Raw genomic sequence first — 23,992 nt, 5'->3', positions numbered from 1 at the left:
AGCCGTTCCAGAGCATTCCCTCCCTTAAAGGCAGTTTTGGTATGTCCCTAATGTCTTGCAGTGTCCACCAATGGTAGGAAAGAGAAAAGAAGATTTTTACTCATGATAAATCGATTTCTCTTACTTCATTGGGGGACATTGCATACCCTCCTTTTCTCTGTAAATAGTTCTGTTGTGTGAGTTTTATACTTACATTCTTTGCCCTATGCAGGAGAGGAGAGGCATAGTAGAGAAGGAGACTGAAGATCAAAGAAGTTAAGTGCCTAAACTCCTAGGGCTAGACTTACTAAGCTGCGTGTTTGAAAAAGTGGGGATGTTGCCTATAGCAACCAATCCGATTCTAGCTCTCTCTCTGTCTTGCCTTACACTGGCTCCCCTTCAGAATCCTTTTCAAACTCCTCACCACCACTTACAAGGCTCTCTCCCAGTCTACTGCCCCTTATATCTCTAACCTCCTCTCCATTCACACTCCCGCCCGCTCCCTGCGCTCAGCCAATGATCGCCGCCTCTCCTCCACTCTGATTACCTCTTCCCACTCTAGAGTACAAGACTTCTCCCGAGCTGCCCCCCTTCACTGGAACGACCTCCCTCGCTCCATCCGTCTCTCACCCAATCTGTGCTCCTTCAAGCGGGCTCTTAAAACTCACCTGTTCCTTAAGGCCTACCAACCCTCCACTTAACCTCTCACCCTTCTGTTTCTCCCCTGGCTCCTTTTTACTCTCCCCTTTGCTTCACTGGCTCCCTCTTGTGCCTGATTTTGTCTACCCTCCCTTAGGATGTAAGCTCGTATGAGCAGGGCCCTTCTCCCCTCCTGTCTCCACACCTGTTCTTCCGCTCCGTCTTTACAGTATTTGCCTGCATGGAGTTTCTGAAGTTCTGGTACTTTGTGTTTATTGTTCTACCCTGTATAGTCTACTGTTTGTACCATGTACGGCGCTGCGGATACCTTGTGGCGCCTAACAAATAAACGATAATAATAATAATAGCTGTCATTTTGTAGAAAGTACTAAATAAATGAAAGCTAGAATCTGATTGGTTGCTATAGGCAACATCCCCACTTTTTCAAACCCGCAGCTCAGTAAATCTAGACCCTAGTCCCACTACTATACCCCCCAATGTCATGCAGTGTCCCCCAATAGAGTAAGAGGAATCAATTTTACAGTGAGTAAACTTTTTTTTTTAAATGGCAATTTTATAAAAGACAAAACTGTAGTAAAATTGCCGTAAAAAAAACAAACAAAAAAAAACAATTACAAGAAAGCACAGAGAATCGGCAGTTGGTTGGAAACGCAGTTTAGTAAATATACCCCATGGTCTCTAAAATCGTTCCTTACATCATTGTCTTAAAACTAAACAATTTCTGTGGTCCTAAAAACCTCAAGGTCCATGTGACTAGTGTCCACATGATAATGCCACTAGGGTGGCTCAGCTGAACCATCCGCGTGGACAGACATCACTTATGATGAAGACAGTTTGAATGTCTCTATACAAAGATTTATTTCAGCAATTTACATCCTGAAGTTAAGCCAACTGGGAGGCAGTGGTTTTAAGTTGCCAGCACCTAAACCCATTATGTGGGCTGTACTGTTGATTTTATCTCCTTGCTGGACTAATGGTAAACTATTGTGTAGCAGAAGTTTATAGGAAGAGGATTTTTTTTTTTCTTCTTGTCAATGCCCTGTATCATAGGGGGTACACTTTTTCGGTTTCTCCCTCCAGCAAGGGAGAAAGGGATTTATGGGCAAGTATATTCAAAAAAAAAAAAAAAGTTATGGTAAAAGCAAACATGGAATGAAACCTAACAAATACCCCAGAAGATTAGATATGCAAATCAAAGAAAAGGTCCCACAGAAATAAAATTACTATATGGTCATTCAGTAAATTCCAACATAGCAAATGCAAAATAAAATTAAACTTTATTATAAAACTTCAAAAGCATCATCTTCACAATATACAAAATATGTTGAAAAAGATCATCAGATTTGTAAGGAATGGAAACTTACTTGGGGTCAAATTTGACACTCTCTTTCCATGCTGGCCACATTTGCCATTTAATGAATTAGTGCAGAGGGTTAGAAAATTGTAAACTGATGAAGAGTTACATTGTGTGATGGAAGATGGTGAAGAGAATAGAAGGAGGGAAACAGAATAGTGATGAAAATGATGTATGCATGCCCTGACAGCTATCAGCTGGCTACTGGCAAAGCATGCTGGGGCTTGTAGTTTCACAACACCTTGAGAGTCACAAGTTGGCCAGGCCTGCTATATACCACTTACAAAGCCCAAGAAACATGCATCTTTATTGAAGATTGTAGACGCACCAAATTAGAAATTTAAGTTGTCAGCCAGACATTTTTAGAAATATGGCCCTGTTCGATCAACTTTCAAAGGTTTTAGTAAACTAACGGAATATATTAGAACAGTACAGTTAATCAACTATTACAATAAAATATATTTCATAACCAAAGCAATAGCTCACAATTGGAAGTTGTTTATAAAGGGTATCTTATTTTATTTACAGGATTTACTTTTCTTAAAATTATTTAGAATACAATTATATCTGTTGTGTCTAAGAACTTATAAATAATTTAATACAGCTATTAATAAATTAAAAACAGAAGGAAAAACCTGTATCTAATGTTGAGTGGTCATAAACCTACAGGTTGATTTAAAACAAAAGTGTAGGAGTCACTTAAAATTTTGCTGGGACAGGACTTTAAATATTTGATATCATGTTATTTTACTTTATAGCAATGTATTGTCCTTTTGATGTATCCATTTTTTGACTAGGCTGCACTAGTGATCTTTGTGGTGTGGCAAATCAGTCCAGTTATGAAAGCTGATGAAAAGAAAAAGTCCTCAATAGGGCCTATCCCATATGCAACCATCATTTCACATCTAGAAAGTAATTAATATATATTTTTTATACCATTTATATCATCATTGTGCACTGGTCCTATTGCGCTGTATATTCCCATTTTTCTAGGTGGGAGACTTGCAACCTCCCCTTATAGCTGCTGGACCACTACATCTGTATAAATTTAAATTTCTGAGCAGCTACAGTAAAAGGTTTTTTCTCTTTATCATTTCACATCTGTTGTATGTAAAAAAATATCACCTATTCAATGAATAGGAGCTACTTTGGGTGTCGTCGCACAGTCATATGCACTTGTGTTTTATTATGCATTTTGTGACATCATATTGCTGATGTGGCCTTAATTTAAGGTTACAAATGCACCCTTGCAGCCAATAAACACAAGTTATACAATTAAGATGGCTGGAGTGCATTTAAAAATAAATAAATATGTAATTCAAAAATTAAAACAGACAATGGGAGACACAAATAACACTCTTCCTTAAACCAATTTTCCCTGGAAGGCAAGAGCTATATCCAGCAGCATCTGTCCCAGCTTCTCCTCCTTGCCACCTGTACTGAACTCCGCTGACAATTCCCTGAATGTGCTGCAAACTCTGCGTTGCTGGATGTGGTTACGATGAATTGCATGCTTCCAGTTATAACGTGCATCTCCATATAAAACCACTAGAGACCTTCTTGTTAAATATATGGCTACTTCCACGTCACTGTGTGGAACTAAGGTAGTCTTTGGTCCGGTATGCACTGTGTAGTCCTGGAGGTCAGACTGTGCAATGTTTACATGATTATAATCAATATTCTGATTAAGGATTTCATTTGAGTCACAACAGTGATTTAAAGTGGATATCAACTGCAGGCTATCTGCTGAAGAACTTGTCATAGTAAGAGAAGTATTTGATAGAAGATTTAAACTAACTAGTCGTTCACCCCAAAGCCAAGAGTCATCGTAGTGAGGGTCAATGGCGGATCCTCTGTCTGAGTTGTAATCTAGGTTACACTGCTCAACAGGCAGGAACCCTCGCAGGTCAGTGTGATCCTTCATCCTTTCCCAGAGCACTTTGCTGAAACTAGGAAGGCCAGTGAAATTGCCAACCTTTATTTTATGCTTCTTAAAGTTCACCTTTGGACCAAAATCCTGTATACACAAAAACAGTGGAATTAGTAGTAATAATTTAATACAAACTAAATACAAAAAAAATTACGTTTTGGTGGGATTCTTCCAAGATTCACACTCCTACATACACTCAGCTACTAGGGCACCATGACAGACATCATGGAGAAGAGACCTGTTGTATCTATGAAACTTATTTGGTTGGGGGGCAGGTGATTGGACGCCCTAGCGCCTATAAAACCAGCTGCCACATACAGGATATATCTACACAGCAGTGGTACTAATCTCTGCAGTCTGTCAGCTGAATACAGCCAAAAGCGGTGGAGGGCATTTGTTTTCTGCAAAAAGGCCTTCTGAGCTGATACATCACTAGCAATGACCAGATGTGGTCGTGCTTTGCTGCACCAAAGAACAGATTTAAAAAAAAAAATAATAATAATAAAAAAAATAGGGGTAGGTGCTTGACTAAAAATACAGGGCATGTTCCTTTAAAAAATAAAAAAAAAATTGAGTCATGCAGTTTTATCATCATCATTTATTTATATATCGCCACTAATTCCGCAGCGCTGTACAGAGAACTCCTTCACATCAGTCCCTGTCCCATTGGAGCTTACAGTCTAAATTCCCTACTATAGACACACACACACAGAGGGACAAAGACAGACAGAGGGAGAGACTAGGGTTAATTTTGATAGCAGCCAATTAACCTACCAGTATGTTTTTGTTTTTTTTGGAGTGTGGGAGGAAACCGGAGCACCTGGAGGAAACCCACGCAAACACAGGGAGAACATACAAACTCCAAACAGATAAGGCCATGTTCGGGAATCGAACTCATGACCCCAGTGCTGTGAGGCAGAAGTGCTAACCACTAGGCCACTGTGCTGTTTTATACACTTTCCTGCAAAAATACAAGAGATATGTAGTGTGTTTACTCAAGCTAAACGTTGCAACACTGGTCATACAGCTCCCTGCGTCTACCCTACAAGCCACACAAATACAGCATGCGAGTGCACACAGCCAACCCATTTTCTTTGCAACATCCACCTGTTATACCAAATAAACTTGCTACATTTTTAGATATGAACAAAGCTGTAGACTCACATTTTATATCTGTTCTAAAATTAAGAGATTTGAACATCATTTCATACCACTATCTTCCTGCATCTGGTTTCCAGGAACCTCATCATTCTTCTTTGTTACAATCTCCTAACACAAATTTCTCTGAGACATAGAAGCCAGGGCCAAAATTTAGGAACAAGAAAGTAAAATTCTAGAGAAAAATTAGCCATCTGCACTGCTTGTGAGATGGCTTCTAGGCAGCAGCAGCAGCAATGAGGAACAGGACATGTTAGCTAGCTCTAGCCTGCTGTGGTGCTAAGCTTAGTCTCACAAGAACATACTTTAACCAAGTCTCTCTAGCAAGAGTAAGGATTCCTCAGTACAGTATGTAATTAATGATGTGCTAACCAGGTTGCAGGTGATTCATTCTGATTTGCTACCAGACTGTTTCACCAGTGCCTCCAGCCCCACAGTGAGACCCGTCAAGGACATGAAGTGTCTGCAATCGGAAGCAAGAGCGATGCTGGGGGACCCATAATGGCTGGGCACCTCTGTAGACAAGACACCAGGGTGTATTTTCTAGTCGCCATGGAGACCTGGTGTCTACATTTTGATAAACACTGGTCTATAGGCTTGTTTTTTCACTACCCAATTACAAACAGAGGACATGATTAAAGAATACAATAAGGTGATCAGACGCATCTTAAAAAGAGGTTCATATGTGAAAAAAAGTTAACTTATCTATGTGAAAGTGTACAAGGCCATTTCATCATGCACAGTGCTGTAAATAATAACCTGTTTTCTCCGTCCAGACTGCGAAATCTTCCATTCATCCTGATCCATAGCATGAACCATTTCTCTTTCCTCATCTTCTGTTACAAAATTTTCTATCAGACTCACACCAGGGAATGGGAACCACCACCCAGCTGAATCTGTGTTTTTTATTCCCTGGGCTGTACCTTCCTCTGGAATGTATATAAATAACTTTTTCTGCAAAACAATAGAAACTATGCAGTGAGAAAGTTTACAAAAATAAGCATTGAGTGAAAAGTGATCTTAAAAAATAAAATCAAAACATGGTGATATTTTAAAATTTCATATACAGAGGCATAGTTTATATCTTCAAATATAAAAAATTGACAATGTGCAGACGTCTGTTATTTCAGTCTTGCTGATTGAGAGCTGTCATTATGATCAGCTGTATAGTGTGTGCTACTGTGCCATAGGTGCTGACAGCAAAAATAATTGTAGAATAATGGAAAACGTTTGCTCCAGGTATCTTGTGTCTAGTTTTACTTGAAAGGAAAGATGCTCCAGACAATATGCTCACCTAAACAAAAAAGTGACTAAAGCCTAGTCAATTCTGCAGGGTAATGAAAATATAGTAATCAATATGTATTTTGATCAGTCAAACTCAAATTATTTAAGAGTTTACAATGGTCAATGTGATTTTAGTAGTCTCTGATGGGGGGAATTAAGGAGCATTACGTAGGGCAGCAATTTAATTTTTACATGAGAGCCCAAGTGTCAGAGCACCATTGTTCTGGGTCATCAAAATAGCTGAATTCTAATGGAATCCATTACATATCTGAAAACTAGTAATACAATAAAGAAAATAGATGCTGGGACCCCTGTGGAATCCCAAATACACAAGTTGTGCACTTCTGGTATAAGGTACATTGAATAAGCTAATGCTCCCTGTTCCCATCACGCTGACTACGCATAACATCAGCGCAGCACTCTCGATGAAACCTGTGGCAGAGACCACACAAATTACTTGTCCTGGAGACGGGTTTAACTACAAATCTTAGTCCAGCTATGCTTAAAAGGAAAACACCTGGAAGTTACTAGAAGCAGCAGCCCAGGACCTGGGCATTAAAGGAGATATCCTCCTGTTATTGATGTCTCTCAAGTTACAACAGTGTAGAGACACTTGAAAGCAGATGCTGCTCAATGTAGTCATGGCAGCTGCTTACTCATTTCCTGTATTTATTGCATTATCAGCATGATGATTAAACCTATTCCACATTTGGACCAACGTTGACATGTAGTTCAGCCTTTTGTGTAGACTGTTGTGCACTCACTACAGTGTGTACTGCTACAAAAATGCACTGACAAGTAGAACACTTGGGGCTAGATTTACTAAGCTGCGGGTTTGAAAAAGTGGGGATGTTGCCTATAGCAACCAATCAGATTCTAGCTGTCATTTTGTAGAAACCACTAAATAAATGAAAGTTAGAATCTGATTGGTTGCTATAGGCAACATCCCCACTTTTTTCAAACCCGCAGCTTAGTAAATCTAGCCCTTGATGTTTAGTACTTTCTACTTAACATGCTATCAGCAATGGATAGAATTAAAATGTGTATTTCCAAAACAACTGAGGAGCCATAGGTTGTCTAATTTGTGTTTAAGATATCTAACTGGCATGCTGAAACTTGTAGTTCAACAAACAACTGAACCAGTGACATTGCAGGCCGCCAAGTGATAAGATGAATATTGTTTACATCCTATATGTATGATGCACGCCGTCATGTGTTTGAATCATCATACAAATATCGATAGCAGGTTAATTCCTACGATCCCTATGTCAGTACCTTGTGCGCCGCCCTCTGCAGCCCCCCGGCGGGGAGCTCACACAGCAGACAGGAGCGGATGCCCTTACAGCCACAGCTTGGTGGACTGCTGCTACCGGCCATGAGGAATGGACACAGTGCGCCGACACTTCCTCTGGCCCAGCATGTACCGGAAGTGACGACATCACGGCGGGAACTGGAATGCTGGAGGTGTATCTCTGATATACACACGCTGATTACGGCGGAGGAGACGGGGTGAGTCACAGTGCAAGTATACAGTGCTCACATCACCGTGTGACTGCTGCCCGCATTCACATACGTGTAGTTAGATGCATATCTTGTTATATATGTACTGCACGTACATGGTTGTTGTAGTTATGCCATGTATTGTATGCTTTCACAACAAATGGTCATTAAGCAGAACTTACAGCAACTGCAAACCACTAACCATACCTATGCAGGGCAGTTTTCAGTCATATGGTGGGCGGGGGTGACTCGGGCACCCCCAATCATTTTAAAAGTTGTGTTCTATGGTCCAAACTGTCCTTAGTGTTGGCAAACTTCCTGATTTCAGAATAATGTATCCTAATGTAAATTACTTATATTCAAAATAGCTTTTAATAATTATGTGACTTGTATAAAAGCACTGACCTGCTTCTACATGCGACATATAATATCCTCCATAATTTGCAGGTATATCACAGGTTTAATATACATGTTATATACACACACACACACACACACACACACACACACACACACACACACACACACACACACACACACACACACACACACTCTAGTATAAATCATTCTTAGCTGTCCATTGTGTTGGAATAATTTATTACAATGAGCTTTGTGATTACCTCAATCTGCTGTTACAGATTTTTAGAGCCAAACTGACATACCGGTAGTTTTCAAGTATATAATTAAGAAGGACATTTGGGAGATAGGGGAATTTCGACCCAAAAGATGGAAACTTGGTTCGTATTAATATAGATTTATGTAACTTGTTTCACTCTAAGAACTGATATTTCTGTTTTGTTATGAAACAGTTGCCTGTGTTATATATGTTAACAATAGTGTTTGTATATGTTTTGGTAAATAAAAGATGCAGCATGTCATATTGATGTCCAGGGTTGATTCTGCTTGTGTATACTGTTAGCATATTCCTCAGAGCCTCCAGTTTTCCAATTATATTTTCTCAACACAGCTCAGACCAAATGCATGCATAGAAAATGTCTGTTTGTATTATAAGCTATAAATATACAGGAGATTAAAAGTTTGAATATAAGTATAATTTAAGTTTCACTACTGCTGAAGTCTTCATGAACCAGTTTAGCTGAATGAAGCTTGTTGTTCTTTTGTTGCTTTTTATTTTCTTTACCATTGTAAGATATTATGCACTGTAAACAAGGGTGCACCTACTATAGATTGGAAGCCTGTAAAGCTGTGGTTCCTGCTTCCTTATTGTCCAGAACCTGCAGTCAGCCCAGATGTAAATGGACAACATGGTCTAGAAATGTCTGATTACCCCATATGGTGGTAAATTGTATGCAAACAAGTTCTTGTATAATGTACATGTGCCAAAACAAAGAGAACAAATTGCAAACTAAAAGGATTAGAGTACATGTACACTTAAAGAAAAATACAAAGCATTTCATTGCATGCAAAGTACATTATATTGTATAGGTATTTTGAGTTTGGCATTCTCCATAGTTAAATCATTAAAAAAATGAGACTTGTGATATTCGTTTGCCAAGGTATCGTTAAGCATTGGCCAAATATTTCCCTGATCAGATTATCATGGAAAAAAGCAAAATACTTTTAAAATAACCAAAACCAATAGCTTTTGAAAAAAAGCATATCTAATAAATTGAATGCCCAGAACACATTGGTGACATTTATATTTATTCAGGTAACCGGTCATTTCTCGGGATCTGCCCTATACACTATACGTGTGGGACATGATTGACTAAGAAGGGGTTATCAAAATGGCATTTTGGCATTCGTAACTTCGAATCTGAAAGCATAATATTTTTGGGTCGTTATTTTGCCTCTAACATCTTAAAACAGAAGTGGACAAAACAATGTATAACTCAGGAGCCAGTGAGTCAAATCTAGGAGTTACACTGATCTTTTAAGAAGCCAGGATATATGTGGCAATAGAAATGACCTGCAATGTTTTACCAATGGATTCCAGTTCTGTTCTGTGGACAGACCTACATAATATTGTACTTTTACATTTTGGAGACAAAGGAGTTTTTACCTTAAAATATGAATATTACGTAACCCCATCCTTTCGCAATAATAGTATTTTTGTAGACTATCCGTCCTTGGGACCCCACAGTTTGCTGCAAAAAAGACAGGTGTAAAACATTCTTGCTGGCATATGTTTTGGGCGACATTTAAACTGTAATTTGTTCTGTTCAGCCTATCCAAGTTTTAAAATCATGTGTAATTTTCACAGTACTAGTCTTAAAATGACTTGAAACTTTTGTGAACTTGGAGTTAAGGTGTTTCCTTTGAACAGTTGTGATTTACACTAATATTAATTTAACTCAGCTATTGTAAATTTTGAGACATAATATTTTAGTAAAGTTAGTTACTTCACTGATAACAAGTAATTTTGAGTTATAGATGTATTACTATTTACAATGTATTTTTTCAGTTGTGACATCACTTATGTGTAAGCGTTGCTAAAATAACACAAGTGTTTCTCTATACAGGATATTGTTAGTTGTAAACATATTAATAGCTTTATATGTATTTGCAGCCTATTCTAATCATTAATATATTTTTATATTTTCAGATTGCAACTAGCAAGAGAAAAAAAAAATATATATTTTTTTTGGGTGAAAAGTGGCAGACTTCTACGATGGCCAAACTAACCAAAGACATGCTATTAAAAAAAGGACTCCCCAAATCAAACCATCTGAAGGACTTAAAGACCCTAAAGTATGTCTTTTTTATCAATGTTTGTTTTGTGTTTGCACAAAAGAGTAACAGACACCTATAAAAAAGTTATTACTTGTTAACATGCCAATTATCCACAACATTAAAACCAATGGCAAGAGAAGTGAACAACATTGATTATCTCATTACCATGTCACCTGTCAGGGGGTGGGGTATATTAGTAAGCAAATGATCTGTCAGTTCTTGAAGTTGATGTGTTGGAAGTAGGAAAAATGGACAAGTGTAAGGATCTGAGCAACTTTGACAAGGGCCAAATTGTGATGTCTAGACGACTGGGTCAGAGTATGTTCTGGTCTCATGGGGTGTTATGCAGCGGTTAATACCCACCAAAAGTGGTCCAAGGAAGGACAACCAGTGAACCGGCAGCAGGGTAATAGGTGCCCAATTGCTATAAAAGTCAATGCTAGTATGATGGACAGGTTGTCAGAACACACAGTGCAGCTTGCCACGTTGTGCCCATGCTGACCCTTGTCCACCACCGAAAGTGCCTACAATGGGCAGGTGAGCACCAGAACTGGACCATGGAAGAATGTGGCCTAGTCTGATGAATCACGTTTTCTGCACCAGGATGCACTATGAGAAGAAGGCAAGCCAGCGGAGACAGTGTGATGCTTCGGGCAATATTATGCTGAGAAATCTTGGTTCCTGGCATTCATGTGGATGTTGCTTTGACATGTACCATCCACCTAAACATTGTTGCACACCAAGTACACCCCTACATGGCAAACATTGTTCAAGAAGAGTTCAAGGGTCAGAGCTGTTTTGGCATCACGAGGGGGACTGATCTGTGTGTGTGTGTGTGTATGTAATATATATATAATTTTTTTTCCAAGACTTTGGTAGTAAACTTAACATTGTCAGTTTTTTTTTCTAAATACCTTACTCCTATTTTCTGCAGATTGTCAAAAATTGAACTGGAAACAAAAGACATTGACCCACAGCTATTCTCTAAAATGCTAAATCTTGAGGAACTTGATATTTCCAAAAACTATCTCTCTGAACTTCCTGCAAAACTCAGTCTTCCTAATCTCAAGGTTCTAAACTTCAGTGACAATCAGGTTGAGGATGTGACAATTTTGCAACAGTTCCCCAATCTGGAAGAGGTTATGTACGAAGAGAATCTCTACCTGACGGTAAGTGAACGTAAGGCATCGCTACCTTACTTGTAACCACGGCATAAACTGCTTAATTCTGTATAAAATCTCTGCTGTATAATAATTTGTCACTGTGTCCTTTCTTATATGTTTGAGCTTGCTTTGTTCACTGAAGAAAAGGATGAAAGGAGCTTAAACCAAACATGTTATAATACATTTGAGTAACTTTGCACCCTTATTTTATTTATCAGGACTAGATTGTCTTAAAAAGTACATGACCCAGCAGAAGGTTGAACTTGGATACATGTATGACTATGCAATCATTTCTTGTGTTTAGGAATTGAGTTGTGAATTTAAAAAAAATATTAAATAAAAATAATAAAAACCCAACAAAGAAACCAACCAGCCAAAGCAACATTAAAGCTAACTAAATAAAAGCTGATAATTATAATGCAGTTACCTTATGGGCTGATCAAGCGGTGGATAGGTTCATGGAGATTTAATTATGTAACCTCAGCAGGAATGGTCTTAGCAGTAGTGGAAGAATATTTTTAAAAATTGTTGATGAAGTTAATCTAAACTATGTATAATTCTATTTATTTCCCTTAGGTCAGTGATAACTACAAGGTGTGTTGTCTTCTACCTAAGCTGCGACGACTGAATAACAAAGATATAACCTCACTGGCCAATCACATTAGGTTTGTCAACCACAGAGAGCTGAGCAACCGGGTAAGTGCACATAACACATCGAGGACTGCATAGTTAAAGGGAACCAGTCATAATATTTTGTTACAGAACTCTGGATAAGTAAATAGAGGCATGGTGCACCAAATTGTTGACAAAGCTCTTATCTGAAAAAACTCCAAGGGATATATTTACTAAATTGCGGGTTTGAAAAAGTGGAGATGTTGCCTATGGCAACCAAGCAGATTCTAGCTGTCATTTATGTAGTACATTTTACAAAATGATAACTAGACTGCCATAGGCAACATCTCCGCTCTTTCAAACCCGCAGTTCAGTAAATAAATATACACAATAGTCTCAAACATTGTGGATAAAAGTGTCTATCCTCACACAGTGATTATAAGAAGATATGTTCTGTGGTTATGGCTGTGTGGGTTACATGATTACTGAGAAGCAGCAGGTTTTCTTTGGTTTGTTTGTTTGCTTTTCTGGTTTTGAAACTCTCGATGTGTTGTTTTGTTTTTGTTTTTTTATTATTATTATTATTATTATTATTATTTATCCCAAATTTTTGAAATGTAGTTTTTAAGTGGAACTTTTAGCACAGAACTAAAAGTATCTTAAAAATACATTTATCACTGTCCTGTAACATGTTTGATGACCAAGCAGCAACAGTCATTTACATTTTATCAGTTTACTGTATTTATATTCTGTATTTCTGCTTGTTTTTTATAGGTTGAATCATACTGGGAAAAGAACTATAAAGACACACTGCCTGATGCGCCTTCGTCTGCAATGATCAAATCTGTTAGTAAAGAGTTTCTCAAATCTGTGGGGAATCAAGTAAAGTATGGACCAAATTCGCTCAAAGATTTCACCAAGTGGAAAGTAAGACTTGGCTCATATTGCAAAATGTTATTCATTAAACAATTCTAGCAGGCTGACCAACAGAACCTCTGAGTTCCCTCTGGCAGACTGGCCTCCAAATTTCTGCCGTGACAGTGAATAAGGATGCTGTTCTTGTCACTTCTGTGAATCTGTGACTTGGTCATGTACATATATGCCCTACACTGTATGTGTGTCATTTAGACATGTTATTAAGTCATGTATTTTACTTTTAATACAGGTGCAAATAATAGCAGAAAATCTAATCTCTTCCTTGTTGTGTGGAAAGAAAAAGAGTAATGAGCACGTGTCTGCAAGTAATGATGCTGCGGAGGTGAGTATTGTCATGTTCATTATTTTGTGTGCAGGCTGGTATAGAAGGCTTACACAGTATAGTCACTTAGAAGTGGATGTACGCCAATTTATTTTGCGTAAGATAGACATTTCTGCACTGTGATTGCGCACCACCAGAAGTGTGCAGGAATATGTCCACATCTAGATTTGTGCATATAATTTCCGACCATGTGCACCATGTTGTCACGGGATTGTCACAAAAGTAGACATGGATGTATTCCCGCATAAGCTTTTTAGGAGGCATATGATTGGAGGGCTGGTGTACCCATACTCTGCAATGGTGATTATCTAGCAGGTGCTGATTGCATATTGACCTCTCCAGCTGGTAGGGGGTATAGTTGAAAAGTCGACAGTGAAAATGTCTGCAGTCATTAGGTCGACTTATGACTGTAGACATTTTGGGGTAGACAGTTTCTCGACTTTTCACACCCAATCTGCTGATAGTAGTTAAAGCATTAGCATTGCAGCTATATTATATCAAGTCACTGCTATCTATTCACATTACTTTTACATTTCCTTTTGATTACTGCAGGAAAGGATATTCCCATTGGATTTTTAAAGGGGAAAAACAAGATGTGGTGGTTGTATTTCATTACATTTTTGTATGGAAAAAATGACTTTCACATTTATTAGCTGTCAAGATTATAGTCTCGCTTGTGTATGTGCCACTTCATTCAATTTTTATATTGTGTACTAATAGGTTAATGTGACTTTATCATTTACTACTAATAGTGTCAAGCCACATATCTATCTGGCGTGGGGAGCAAGAATACAACTTGTACGCCTGGCACACATACTGTTGCTTTTGAGCTGGACACATCTTCAGATCATTCAACTGTATGTTAGGAGCGCAAATGTGTCCAAATCTCAATCCATTATTTAATATCAAGTATTATTCAACTGCCTTACATTTTATTGTGCTCCACAAATGACTTCAACAGTAGAGGGGATGTCTGCATTGGTAATGTGGCTAAGCGGGTGTGTAAAATTAGATCATGAGGATCAGGGGAATGCACATAACTGCAAATGTGAGCAACCTGTTTTATATCGTCAGCCTGGAAAGTAAGTAGTATGTTACAGGTTTTACACTTTGCCCCTCTGCTTTCACTTGATCCATATTTGTACACACCAAATGGATGTTAACACCTGAAGCTAGTTTGTTTTATCTCTGTTTTCAAGGAACATTGAGCGTTTTGTTGCTTTTGAATGCCCTGACATTCGCATCTATTTTGTAAAGGCTTAAATGCTCAATTAACCCCTTACCGTTTGCTAGATTGCAGCTTAGACAATATTAGGTAATGTTTGCAAGGGGGTATTTTAGCGATCAGCCCCCTCTATATTACTAAGGAGGCCAGCTGTCACAGTGGATTTTGTGGGCAGGATTGATATACATCCTATCAATTTACTATGTAATTTTTGCCTCTTTTGTCACCAGTTACTAGTAAATTTCTGCATTGTCATTAGTTTTGGTTGAGTCCACAATATCGCTGTCTACAATAAGAGTAGGTGACGGGTCCACTTTTACTGATGATTGGTGAAACAAATACACACAACTGTTCCACTAATGTAATAATGCTGTTTTCCCATTCTTGTAAAGGCTCCAGTAACTCCCAGTAAGAAAAGACGTAATAATGAAACAGATTGTGTGGTCGGAACTCCGGCCAAAAGACTCAAGACAAGCGATGTGCGGCCAGCAGCTTCGTCACCCAGGAGATCAAGCAAAGTGCAGGAAACCCCACTCAGGTGTACACCAATGAGGAACAAACAGAACAGTACACCAGTCAAGGAACAAGGCCACCGTGGGCTACCAACACCTCCAAAAGTCAATACAAGAATGACACCATCAAAAAAAGAACGGGAGGAGGAACAAACACAAAGTAGTGGAAAACACAAAAAGGAAATTAGAAAGAAAGTATGTTTTCACAACAACCCTTTTACACCTAAATGTTTTTAATGATTGTTAATGTCAGTGTAATATATGTATATTATACAGAATTACACAGAACAGATTAAAGAAAATGCAGGGGAAGTTTTTGCCTGACCTGCCTGTGGGTGTCTACTATTTATTATATATATGAACTTGCAATTTATTTGTTCTATTCTCAGAAAGAATTTGATGTGGAACCACTCCATTTCCTTCAGGCTCACAGTAAAAATAACACTAGTGATGATTTCCACACCCAATTATGGTCTTGTGCTTTTCAACCTAATCTGGATTCTCATTCAAGTAAAGGTAAGCCTCCATACAGGAACACTGTGCAGACTGTAACTTTAGTCTGTCTTTTCCGTCTTGATCTGCAGATGACAGGATCTGTGTCTAGTTTAACTTGCCCCATGTGTGGCCATACTGTAAAGATCAGGTCACTGAATGAACTTGTTAAGGCTATGATTTTCTCCCTGTAAACTTGCAGAGTTCAGAAACGCTAGTACCAACATTATGCTGGTTAGCTATTGTTTTTATTGTTGTTCTGCTCCAGCTAACTTATAGGGTACATGCGGCAAACAAGAAATGAGGAATGACAAGAGAAGGTGCTCGGACTCTAGTCATATGCGTCATAAAAACATCAAAAGTTGAAATTATACATTTATTGGAAGATATTTTAAACAATAGCTGGGGGGGGTTATAGTGAGATGTAGGTTTATGTGGAGAATCGGTTCATATTTGGAGTGGCAAAGATGGAAGATAGATATGGGGAGCAAAAGTTGTAATGTAAGTGTGTGTTTTATCGAAAGTTTAAGGGTAGATGTATAAAACCTTTTAAATAGGAAAAATGGAGATTCTAGGTATAATTTTCTAGAATGCACTAGATGAAAGCTAGAATCTGACTGGTTGCTATGGACAACACCTCCGCTTTTCCTTTTTAGAAGGTTTGATAAATCTACCCTTTAAGGTATGAAGGACTGTTTTTAGGAACTGGTACCCAATATAATTGAAATTATATATACAGTAGTATAATAGGAATCAGTTGCACAACAGTGAATTTAAATATTACATAAGTTCACCAGATACAATAGTACTAGTACTATGCATTAAAATAACTGTACAAATGTATATCTATTTTCATTGCACTTTTAGTTATCGCAACATGTGGTGGGGAATCTGTCTGTGTAATTGACTGCGAGACTGGAAAGGTTCTGAAGAAATACAAAATACCTGGAGAGGTCGGTGTAACCCTGTTTTTGTACCAGAAACAATGTAAAAAAAAAATATCTGTAAAAAAAATCTGTTTAGTCCCCTTGAAACAGTAATTTTAGAAGACTTCTATATATGAGTAATTTGAGGCAGCACATATCTGTTTAATTAAAAAAATGAGTGGTACACCTCGTTAAGCAGAACTAGAAATTCTTTAACATAAGGGGGTAGATTTATAACACCTTACAAAAAGGAAAAGTGGAGGTGTTGCCCATAACAACCAATCGGCTTCTAGCTATTTATTTAGTATATCCTTTTCTATAATGTACTAAATAAATAATAATTAAAAGCTGATTGGTTGCTATGGGCAACACCTCCACTTTTTCTTTGGTTTGATAAGACTACCCCAAGGTTTTTATAAGGGTGTAGGCTTTTTTGATATGTACGCTATGAATGATCTTATTACCTGTCATAATATGGGAACTTTTCCAGATATATTTGTGAATGTTACATGACATTTTTCAATATTAGATCCACTTCTGTTTAGATGTCCTTAATATCTCCTAATCATTAGTGTAGTAGTATTGCAATAAAAACTATTGCTATTTTAGGAGTTCTTCACACTGGCCTGGACAACGCTTACAATGATCTGTAATGAGGGGCAGAGAAGAAAAATCAATATATTAGCTGCCGGGGGGAAACATGGAGTTGTGAGACTGATGCACCCCAACGTGAGTCTGTGCTACGGTGAGATAAAAGCTCACAGAAAGGCCATCTCCATCATGTGTTTCAGCCCAACACAGGATACCTTCCTTTTCAGTAAGTATTCATAAACCACCGAAAGATTATTATGCCAAGTTGTTTTTACTTGATAAAAAAAAGCCTTTAAAAATGACATCATGTCAGTTTCCAATGTTAAAGCATATAATGACTTCTGTTTTTGTTTTTCTCTGCCAAGCGGGTTCCTATGATAAGAGAATTATCTTATGGGATATAGGTGTTCCTGACTATGAATACAACTTCAGATCTAGGTATGGTACACCAACAAATCATTAATTCTATACTATGCTATGACTATCAGCAAATGCAGAGTGTATGGGCATTTAAAATAATACACTATTTATAATATGCAGCACATTTATTGTGTTGCAGGTTAATGTCAAATATCTAATAAAATCACCTCACATGATGATTTAACATTGTATGGAAGACGTTGATGTAGTGTTATGCTGGGCTACCGTAGTAGCGGTAGATGTGTCGTTTGTGATTGCATGGCATCTATAGACATTACCCCTTTCTGTAGCTGATGGTAACACTAGTTTCTCTGTAGTGAGACTTTGACAAATGTAGGCGGTCCCAGAGGAAACCATTGGATAGTGCTCTTATCGCTGCTGTAGCCTAGCCCTAATTCTCATATCTGCTAGTTGATTGTAAGAGGCGACCAGCGTCCTCATATAATTTCCTAATCTCATTAGGAAATTATATGAAGTGGGACAAAAGTTATGGTTGTCTGGAAGATTTTCTGTTCCAGTAGAAATGTTACACTCAAACATCAACATAATCTTAAGAAATATACACTGTACTTGCCTTTTAAAAATTAATAAGATGTCATTACTGTACAGGATTGTGTTAATCACCTAATAAATTATACATTTGTATGTCTTCTGGGATGTAAAACAAATACTTAATGTATTACCAGCACTTTTTCCGACCCCAGCACTTCAGGCTAATGTCAGTTTCACTCTCATATTTTTCTCTCTTTCCAGTCAGTTGCTGATTCTGGATACGACTTCTCCTCCTTTACGGCTCTGCCCTGTTCCCGCAAGCCCAGATCAGTACTTGCTGGCTGCTTGTGAAGACGGTTGCTTCGTGTTTGACATAACACTTAACAAGCAACAGGGGAGACGGTAATAATTTTGTGAAATTCTATATTTAAATAGTGGATGCCTTGCGGAAGATAGGTAGAAGTGTCCTAAGCTTGACAGATATTTGAAGTTACTTGTAAGGTTCTTAGATACTGGAGTGCAGATATCTGACCAGTAATAGCAAACTGCTTGATCGATATCTACAGAAAATCTGGTTGGTTGGTGACTTTGTGTGTGATTATTGGCCTATCATACTCCTATACTTCCGTGGGGACCAGTTGCTTAGGCTATGCACTGAGCAACCTAATTTGTACAATTTAGTCACCCACTTGATTGATCAATTTGCCGATACATCAAAGTGCTCGGGCTAAGCTGCTGGGGGGGATGTGGGTGTGCTATATTACTCGTGTGTGGATGGTACAGCTGGGTGTCATTCTGCAGAAATTGAAGTCTGGAGTGGAAAGGAATAATGTTTGGCCATTGTCAATAATTTAATATATAAGTATGCTCTGTAAAATAGAGAATTTCACATGTGCTTATGAATCTTTACTATACACTATGTATGAAAGTAAGGTTAAATCTCATCCGCAGTGACAATTCTGCCCATTCTATATTAAGTACACAATGAGAAAAATTCTGTGAACTCCATTACTTATGAAGACTAATTGTTCCTTTTCAATTAGCTCCCATGATGTAGAATTCAATTTTCCAATATACAAAAAAGAATCGAAGGATGCAGACTTCCATATCATAGATTCACTGGCGTTTCTGACTGATGACCTCATAGGTAGGTGTGCACTAGATGTTTGTATAAATAGAAGCTGTGTGTGTGTGTGTGTGTGTGTGTGTGTGTATATGTATGTGTGTATATCTGCTCCTAAGGAACAGTGCCTCAGCAAAGCATCCCTCAGCCATGGAAATAGGCTTTTTATTCAGCCAAAGATTCTCTCCTCTCTCTCTCTCAGGAGTACTCTTACTATTTCACCAGCCAGTCCTAGATGCATCTGTCCATGCATAACCCGTCTTGTCCCTTCACACATGTGCAGGGAAACTGGCAGCCCTGGGCCACTTTTCAAAAAATAAGGTTAAAACATTTCAAAAATATATATAAACAGTCATGTTAATATTAATTTGCTTAGAGAGAATGCTTTAGATAGCAAAAAGAGGACTGCCACTGTACTTGTTAAATAGGCTTTCCCATGTACCATCCTGTCATAGATAAGGAGAAGCACTAACTGGTGAAAACATCCGGTTTTCTCCCTTTCATAAATAGTCCTTTATCTCATGGACCCTTCCCTACATGTATAGAAAATAGGTTACAGAGAAAAAAAATTATGACCGATTGCTTTACATGTTTTAATTGTTTAGGACATACAGTAAATTAAATATTAGATGACTTGTAGGAGAGATGGGTAAATGTGGCCAGGTCGTGGCAGATATCCACAGTTGCCAGCTTAGAAAGCACACACAGCAGAGGCTTTTTAGGGCAGGGTGGGGCTATTGCTATGCATACAATGTTGTGGTGGGGTGTCTTAGGTCATGACTGGCCTGAAATAACACCTGTTTTGATTAACAGCTTCCAAAAGTGCACTGCAGGGATCCATATACATATGGAGCTGGAAGAGGTCTTATGAGAAACAAAGATCTAAAAGCAGCAAGAAAGTGGAAGCAGCGATCTTGGCAGAGCTGAAGTGGTCAGAAACAGACCTTCCCTACCTCACACTCGCTACCTCTGCAGGTAAGGTGCACGCTTCTTTAAGAAGGCTTGCTTAAATTGTAGTAATAACATATGTGTGTTGATTTATATTTTCTATTATTTATATTATATACTTGGTAGCAGCAGTTACTGGATATCATTAAATGTGAAAATAAAAACCGCACAACAGACTGTTTTGCAGAAGTAAAAATATAACTTATCAGTAGAAGTTTATCACATAAAATGTATTATGCTAACTTGGTGCTTTGTTTCTGTTATATTTTTTGCTTCACAAATACAAAGTTGAAACATTTCATTTGATATATTTAAAGATACATTGACAAAAAGCAATATTGCTGAAGTTCATATCTTGTGTTCATACTCTGTCAGCAAACAGCAGTAGTATTTATAAAGTGTATTTTCTTAAAGCAGGAAAAAAGACCAAAATGTAAGTTTTTGCATCGCAAGGGAATACTTTTTCATAGAATATGCTGTCAGATTGTATATTCCTTGCATCAGACATTCTTCAGAACATTTTCAGATTGCTCTGCTTTTATAGAATACCCCCATAGTGTATGTACAACCATTGTTTTTATGTCCATCTTCCCTTTGCCTACTGTCAGATGTTGATTGTTATTTTCTTCCCTGAACTTGGCCATATCCCATTGATATCTTACCCCCAGATAGAGCAGATCCTAGCAAAGCTACACACTATGCTGTTGTATTTGTGGTTATGGTATGCATTTTTGCACAATACATCACTTATTAGAGCCATCATAATAATGAACACCCAATACTGTGAATGTTTATAGATGGTCGCCTACAGCCTTGTGTTTTTATATGGTTACAGGACTCTGTGAATTCTAATATCCATATCATTTTAGCGTTAACACATTATTAATAAAATATTTATGGCAAATAATACTTTTTTTAAGAAAATTGTTTCACACAATAGTCATAAAAATAGGAAATGTGCATATCATGCCTCCAGTAAGCACTGATAGAGCTAAATATTCCATATGACCTCTAGTATATGTCGCATTTTTTATTTATCTACAGAAGGATATTGTGTTTTCTGTGGTGATGAGGCTGGAAAAGTGTGGATTTATGATCTTGAATTCTGTAAAACAAATTTACAGAAGGGAGTACGCTGCAGTGATCTGCAAGAGCCCACAAAGGTACCTATGTGTGTGTGTGTACGTTTGTATGTGTGACTACACAATTTAGAGATCAGCTTTAGTGAAGGGCGAAAGGAAAATTGAAAGAGAAAATAATGTAAAAAAAGTTCAATACTAAAAGGCCAGAGCTATGAGATGGGAATGTGGGAGATATAGTAAATACAGTGTTAGTATGTGTATATATATATATATATATATATATATATATATATATATATATATATATATATATTAATTATAGTGTGTGCACAATATATGTGACTTTCCCGGAGTGGCCCTGAAAACTCAGTCTTGAATAGACAGCACATGGATCTAAACAAATTATGTTTTATTTGTATGCCTTTGTTGTGCTCTGAGCGTAAATACAACATGTATAATTTGTTTATAGAATAAATTAATTATATAGTATTTACTGTGTGAAAATGTGCTTAAAGAATTCCAGTATTGAGGGGTAAATACTACTAATGTTTATTTGGGATTGGTTGTAGAACGTCATGAAATTATAGGTCTTAAAATAATAGGAAAAGCAATTAATACCTGTATTCTACCCTGTGCTTAGTATCATTTATGGGCATACAGGGACACAACAAAACCATAGTGCCCATAATAGATCAATTCCTTGATGACATCAGTTGTGATAGTACCCAACATTAGGTGCGAGAGATACTTCCTCTTAGGGATAGATGAATGATATTGTGGAATCTCCAAGGAAGTGTGTTTAATCTTTATTCTGCCAGGATAAGACTACAGGACATGCCAAAATATGTCTCAATTACTGTAACCCATGGTGATCTCACCCTTCATAAGCCACCTGGTACAAAGTTCTAAACTTCCGATTTTTCTGTGCCATAACTTGGACAGAGTTAGTAAATATTACGAGGAGTAGCGGTGTATGTTACTGACTAGTTTATTCTAAAAGACCTACATGCTACTGTAACTTTAATCATTTTTAATAAATGTTCTCCTAAACATAGAATCTTTTTTATTTTATTATAACAGATTATTACCTGGCCATCTCCAGTTTCAAGAAAAGAGAAAGTGAAGGAATCTGTGATAAACACTGTTCTTGTGGACCCAGCGCTGGAATATTTAGTTGCTTTAACTGACAAAAATATTATCGCTATATGGAAAATATTATGATAGGGAAAACGTTTACTTGAGCTGTACGTAGGGGAAATACCAACTGTTTTTTATTTTCCTTTATTTAAGTACCGTATTTTTCTCTTTTAGAATTGGAACCTCCAAAATTGCTTTGCACATTTTATAGAAAATATGTTTAAGTATGTGTAATACTTTAAAGTTTTATTTTAAACATGAGTGGTTTTAAGTTTGATACAAAACTTGCAGAAATAATATGTATAGGTTTAGCTTCCTTTAAACTTTATCAATACAGAATTCTTCTTAAATCCAAGTTTACACCTTGAGATTTATATGTATATAACAAATGTTTTGGTCTGTCAGTAGTCAGAAATTATCCTACACGTAAAAGAAAAATCTATTCAAAATATGTTTAAATACGTTGTGTACAGTTGAATATATTTGAATATAAATATTGCTGATAAATTTATTTAATGCAAAACAATAAGGAGAATAAAAGGTGAATATTTCTCCCAATTTTTAAACTTTTGGTGGTTGATCTGCATTTTTTTTGTTTATTTTTTTATAAAAAACTTGGTAGTGTCATTCCACCATAACAAATGTTACTCCATTTGTTATGTGGCTATTAGACTTTCATTCTCTATCATGGCCCTATTTGGCTGATGGGCTGCATGTAGCCCATCAGCCGTCCCGTTGGACAGGTTTATTTTCTCTTAGCAACAATATTTTATGACCGCACTGTGTCAGTAGCGCTGCAGACCAGGGTCCCAGTTGCACTTTCAGCCCAACAGTGCTGCCATCTATCAACATATTGAAACTGCTTAACAATTGCCATTTCCACAGAGAGCTGCTTCAAATAACACAACTCCTTCAAGAATGAGATGACTACATATGATCACTCTTCAGATTTCCAAACACTGCAGCCCTGAATCTCTGCCCATATACAGTAACACGTCATATACATGTCAACACCAACATTACCAGTAATAACGTACATTACTGTATGTTTGTTTTTATTTATTGGACAAAGGACAAGACTTGGTCTTCGGCACCTCAGGTCATGAAGAGAGACTGTACCCTCCAGCAAAGCTTGGAACGCCACACTAAATGCGAGTTTCAATCCCCTAAATTATCTCATGCCACAAATTGTAATCTAATATTTTGGCCATAGTGCTCTACGTGCCGGGCTGTCAGAGCGGTCCCTCTCTTAAAGAGGCTGCTTTAGGTAGCAGTGTCCCCCAGATAGAATGAAAGAGAAAAGAAGATTTTTTTTATATATTTCTGTTTCTCTAATTCCCTCCCTTCTGCTCGTCTGCTGTTTGGTCAACTCTTGAGCTTTATACTTAAACTGAAGAGGCTACAGGGAGTTGCGGAGGGGAGGGGAGGGGTTTGTCAGCCTGATGCATTAAC

The 23,992-nt window shown here is 37.6% G+C and overlaps 2 protein-coding genes across 2 annotated transcripts; one reads left to right on the top strand and one right to left on the bottom strand.

Moving 5' to 3' along the window:
* Positions 1-1,897: 1,897 nt before the first annotated feature.
* ALKBH4 (alkB homolog 4, lysine demethylase) lies at positions 1,898-7,800 on the bottom strand. The gene is made up of 3 exons (XM_075196740.1): positions 7,641-7,800; positions 5,841-6,035; positions 1,898-4,010 (listed from the first exon to the last, which is right to left on the bottom strand). Exons 1-3 carry the CDS (start codon positions 7,740-7,742, stop codon positions 3,357-3,359), a joined length of 951 nt encoding a protein of 316 aa, XP_075052841.1. The 5' UTR covers positions 7,743-7,800; the 3' UTR covers positions 1,898-3,356.
* Positions 7,772-23,124, top strand: LRWD1 (leucine rich repeats and WD repeat domain containing 1). The gene is made up of 16 exons (XM_075196739.1): positions 7,772-7,874; positions 10,432-10,577; positions 11,494-11,728; positions 12,299-12,418; positions 13,109-13,261; positions 13,500-13,592; positions 15,210-15,524; positions 15,719-15,845; positions 16,689-16,774; positions 17,357-17,564; positions 17,704-17,776; positions 18,512-18,652; positions 19,294-19,397; positions 20,187-20,348; positions 21,366-21,484; positions 22,484-23,124. The coding sequence occupies exons 2-16, from the start codon at positions 10,498-10,500 to the stop codon at positions 22,622-22,624; spliced, it is 2,157 nt and encodes a 718-aa protein (XP_075052840.1). The 5' UTR covers positions 7,772-7,874; positions 10,432-10,497; the 3' UTR covers positions 22,625-23,124.
* The last annotated feature ends 868 nt before the right edge of the window (positions 23,125-23,992 follow it).

This window comes from Mixophyes fleayi, chromosome 2 (genome assembly GCF_038048845.1).
Source record: "Mixophyes fleayi isolate aMixFle1 chromosome 2, aMixFle1.hap1, whole genome shotgun sequence".
Classification (NCBI taxonomy): domain Eukaryota; kingdom Metazoa; phylum Chordata; class Amphibia; order Anura; family Limnodynastidae; genus Mixophyes; species Mixophyes fleayi.
This window is presented reverse-complemented; position numbering and strand designations above follow the sequence as displayed.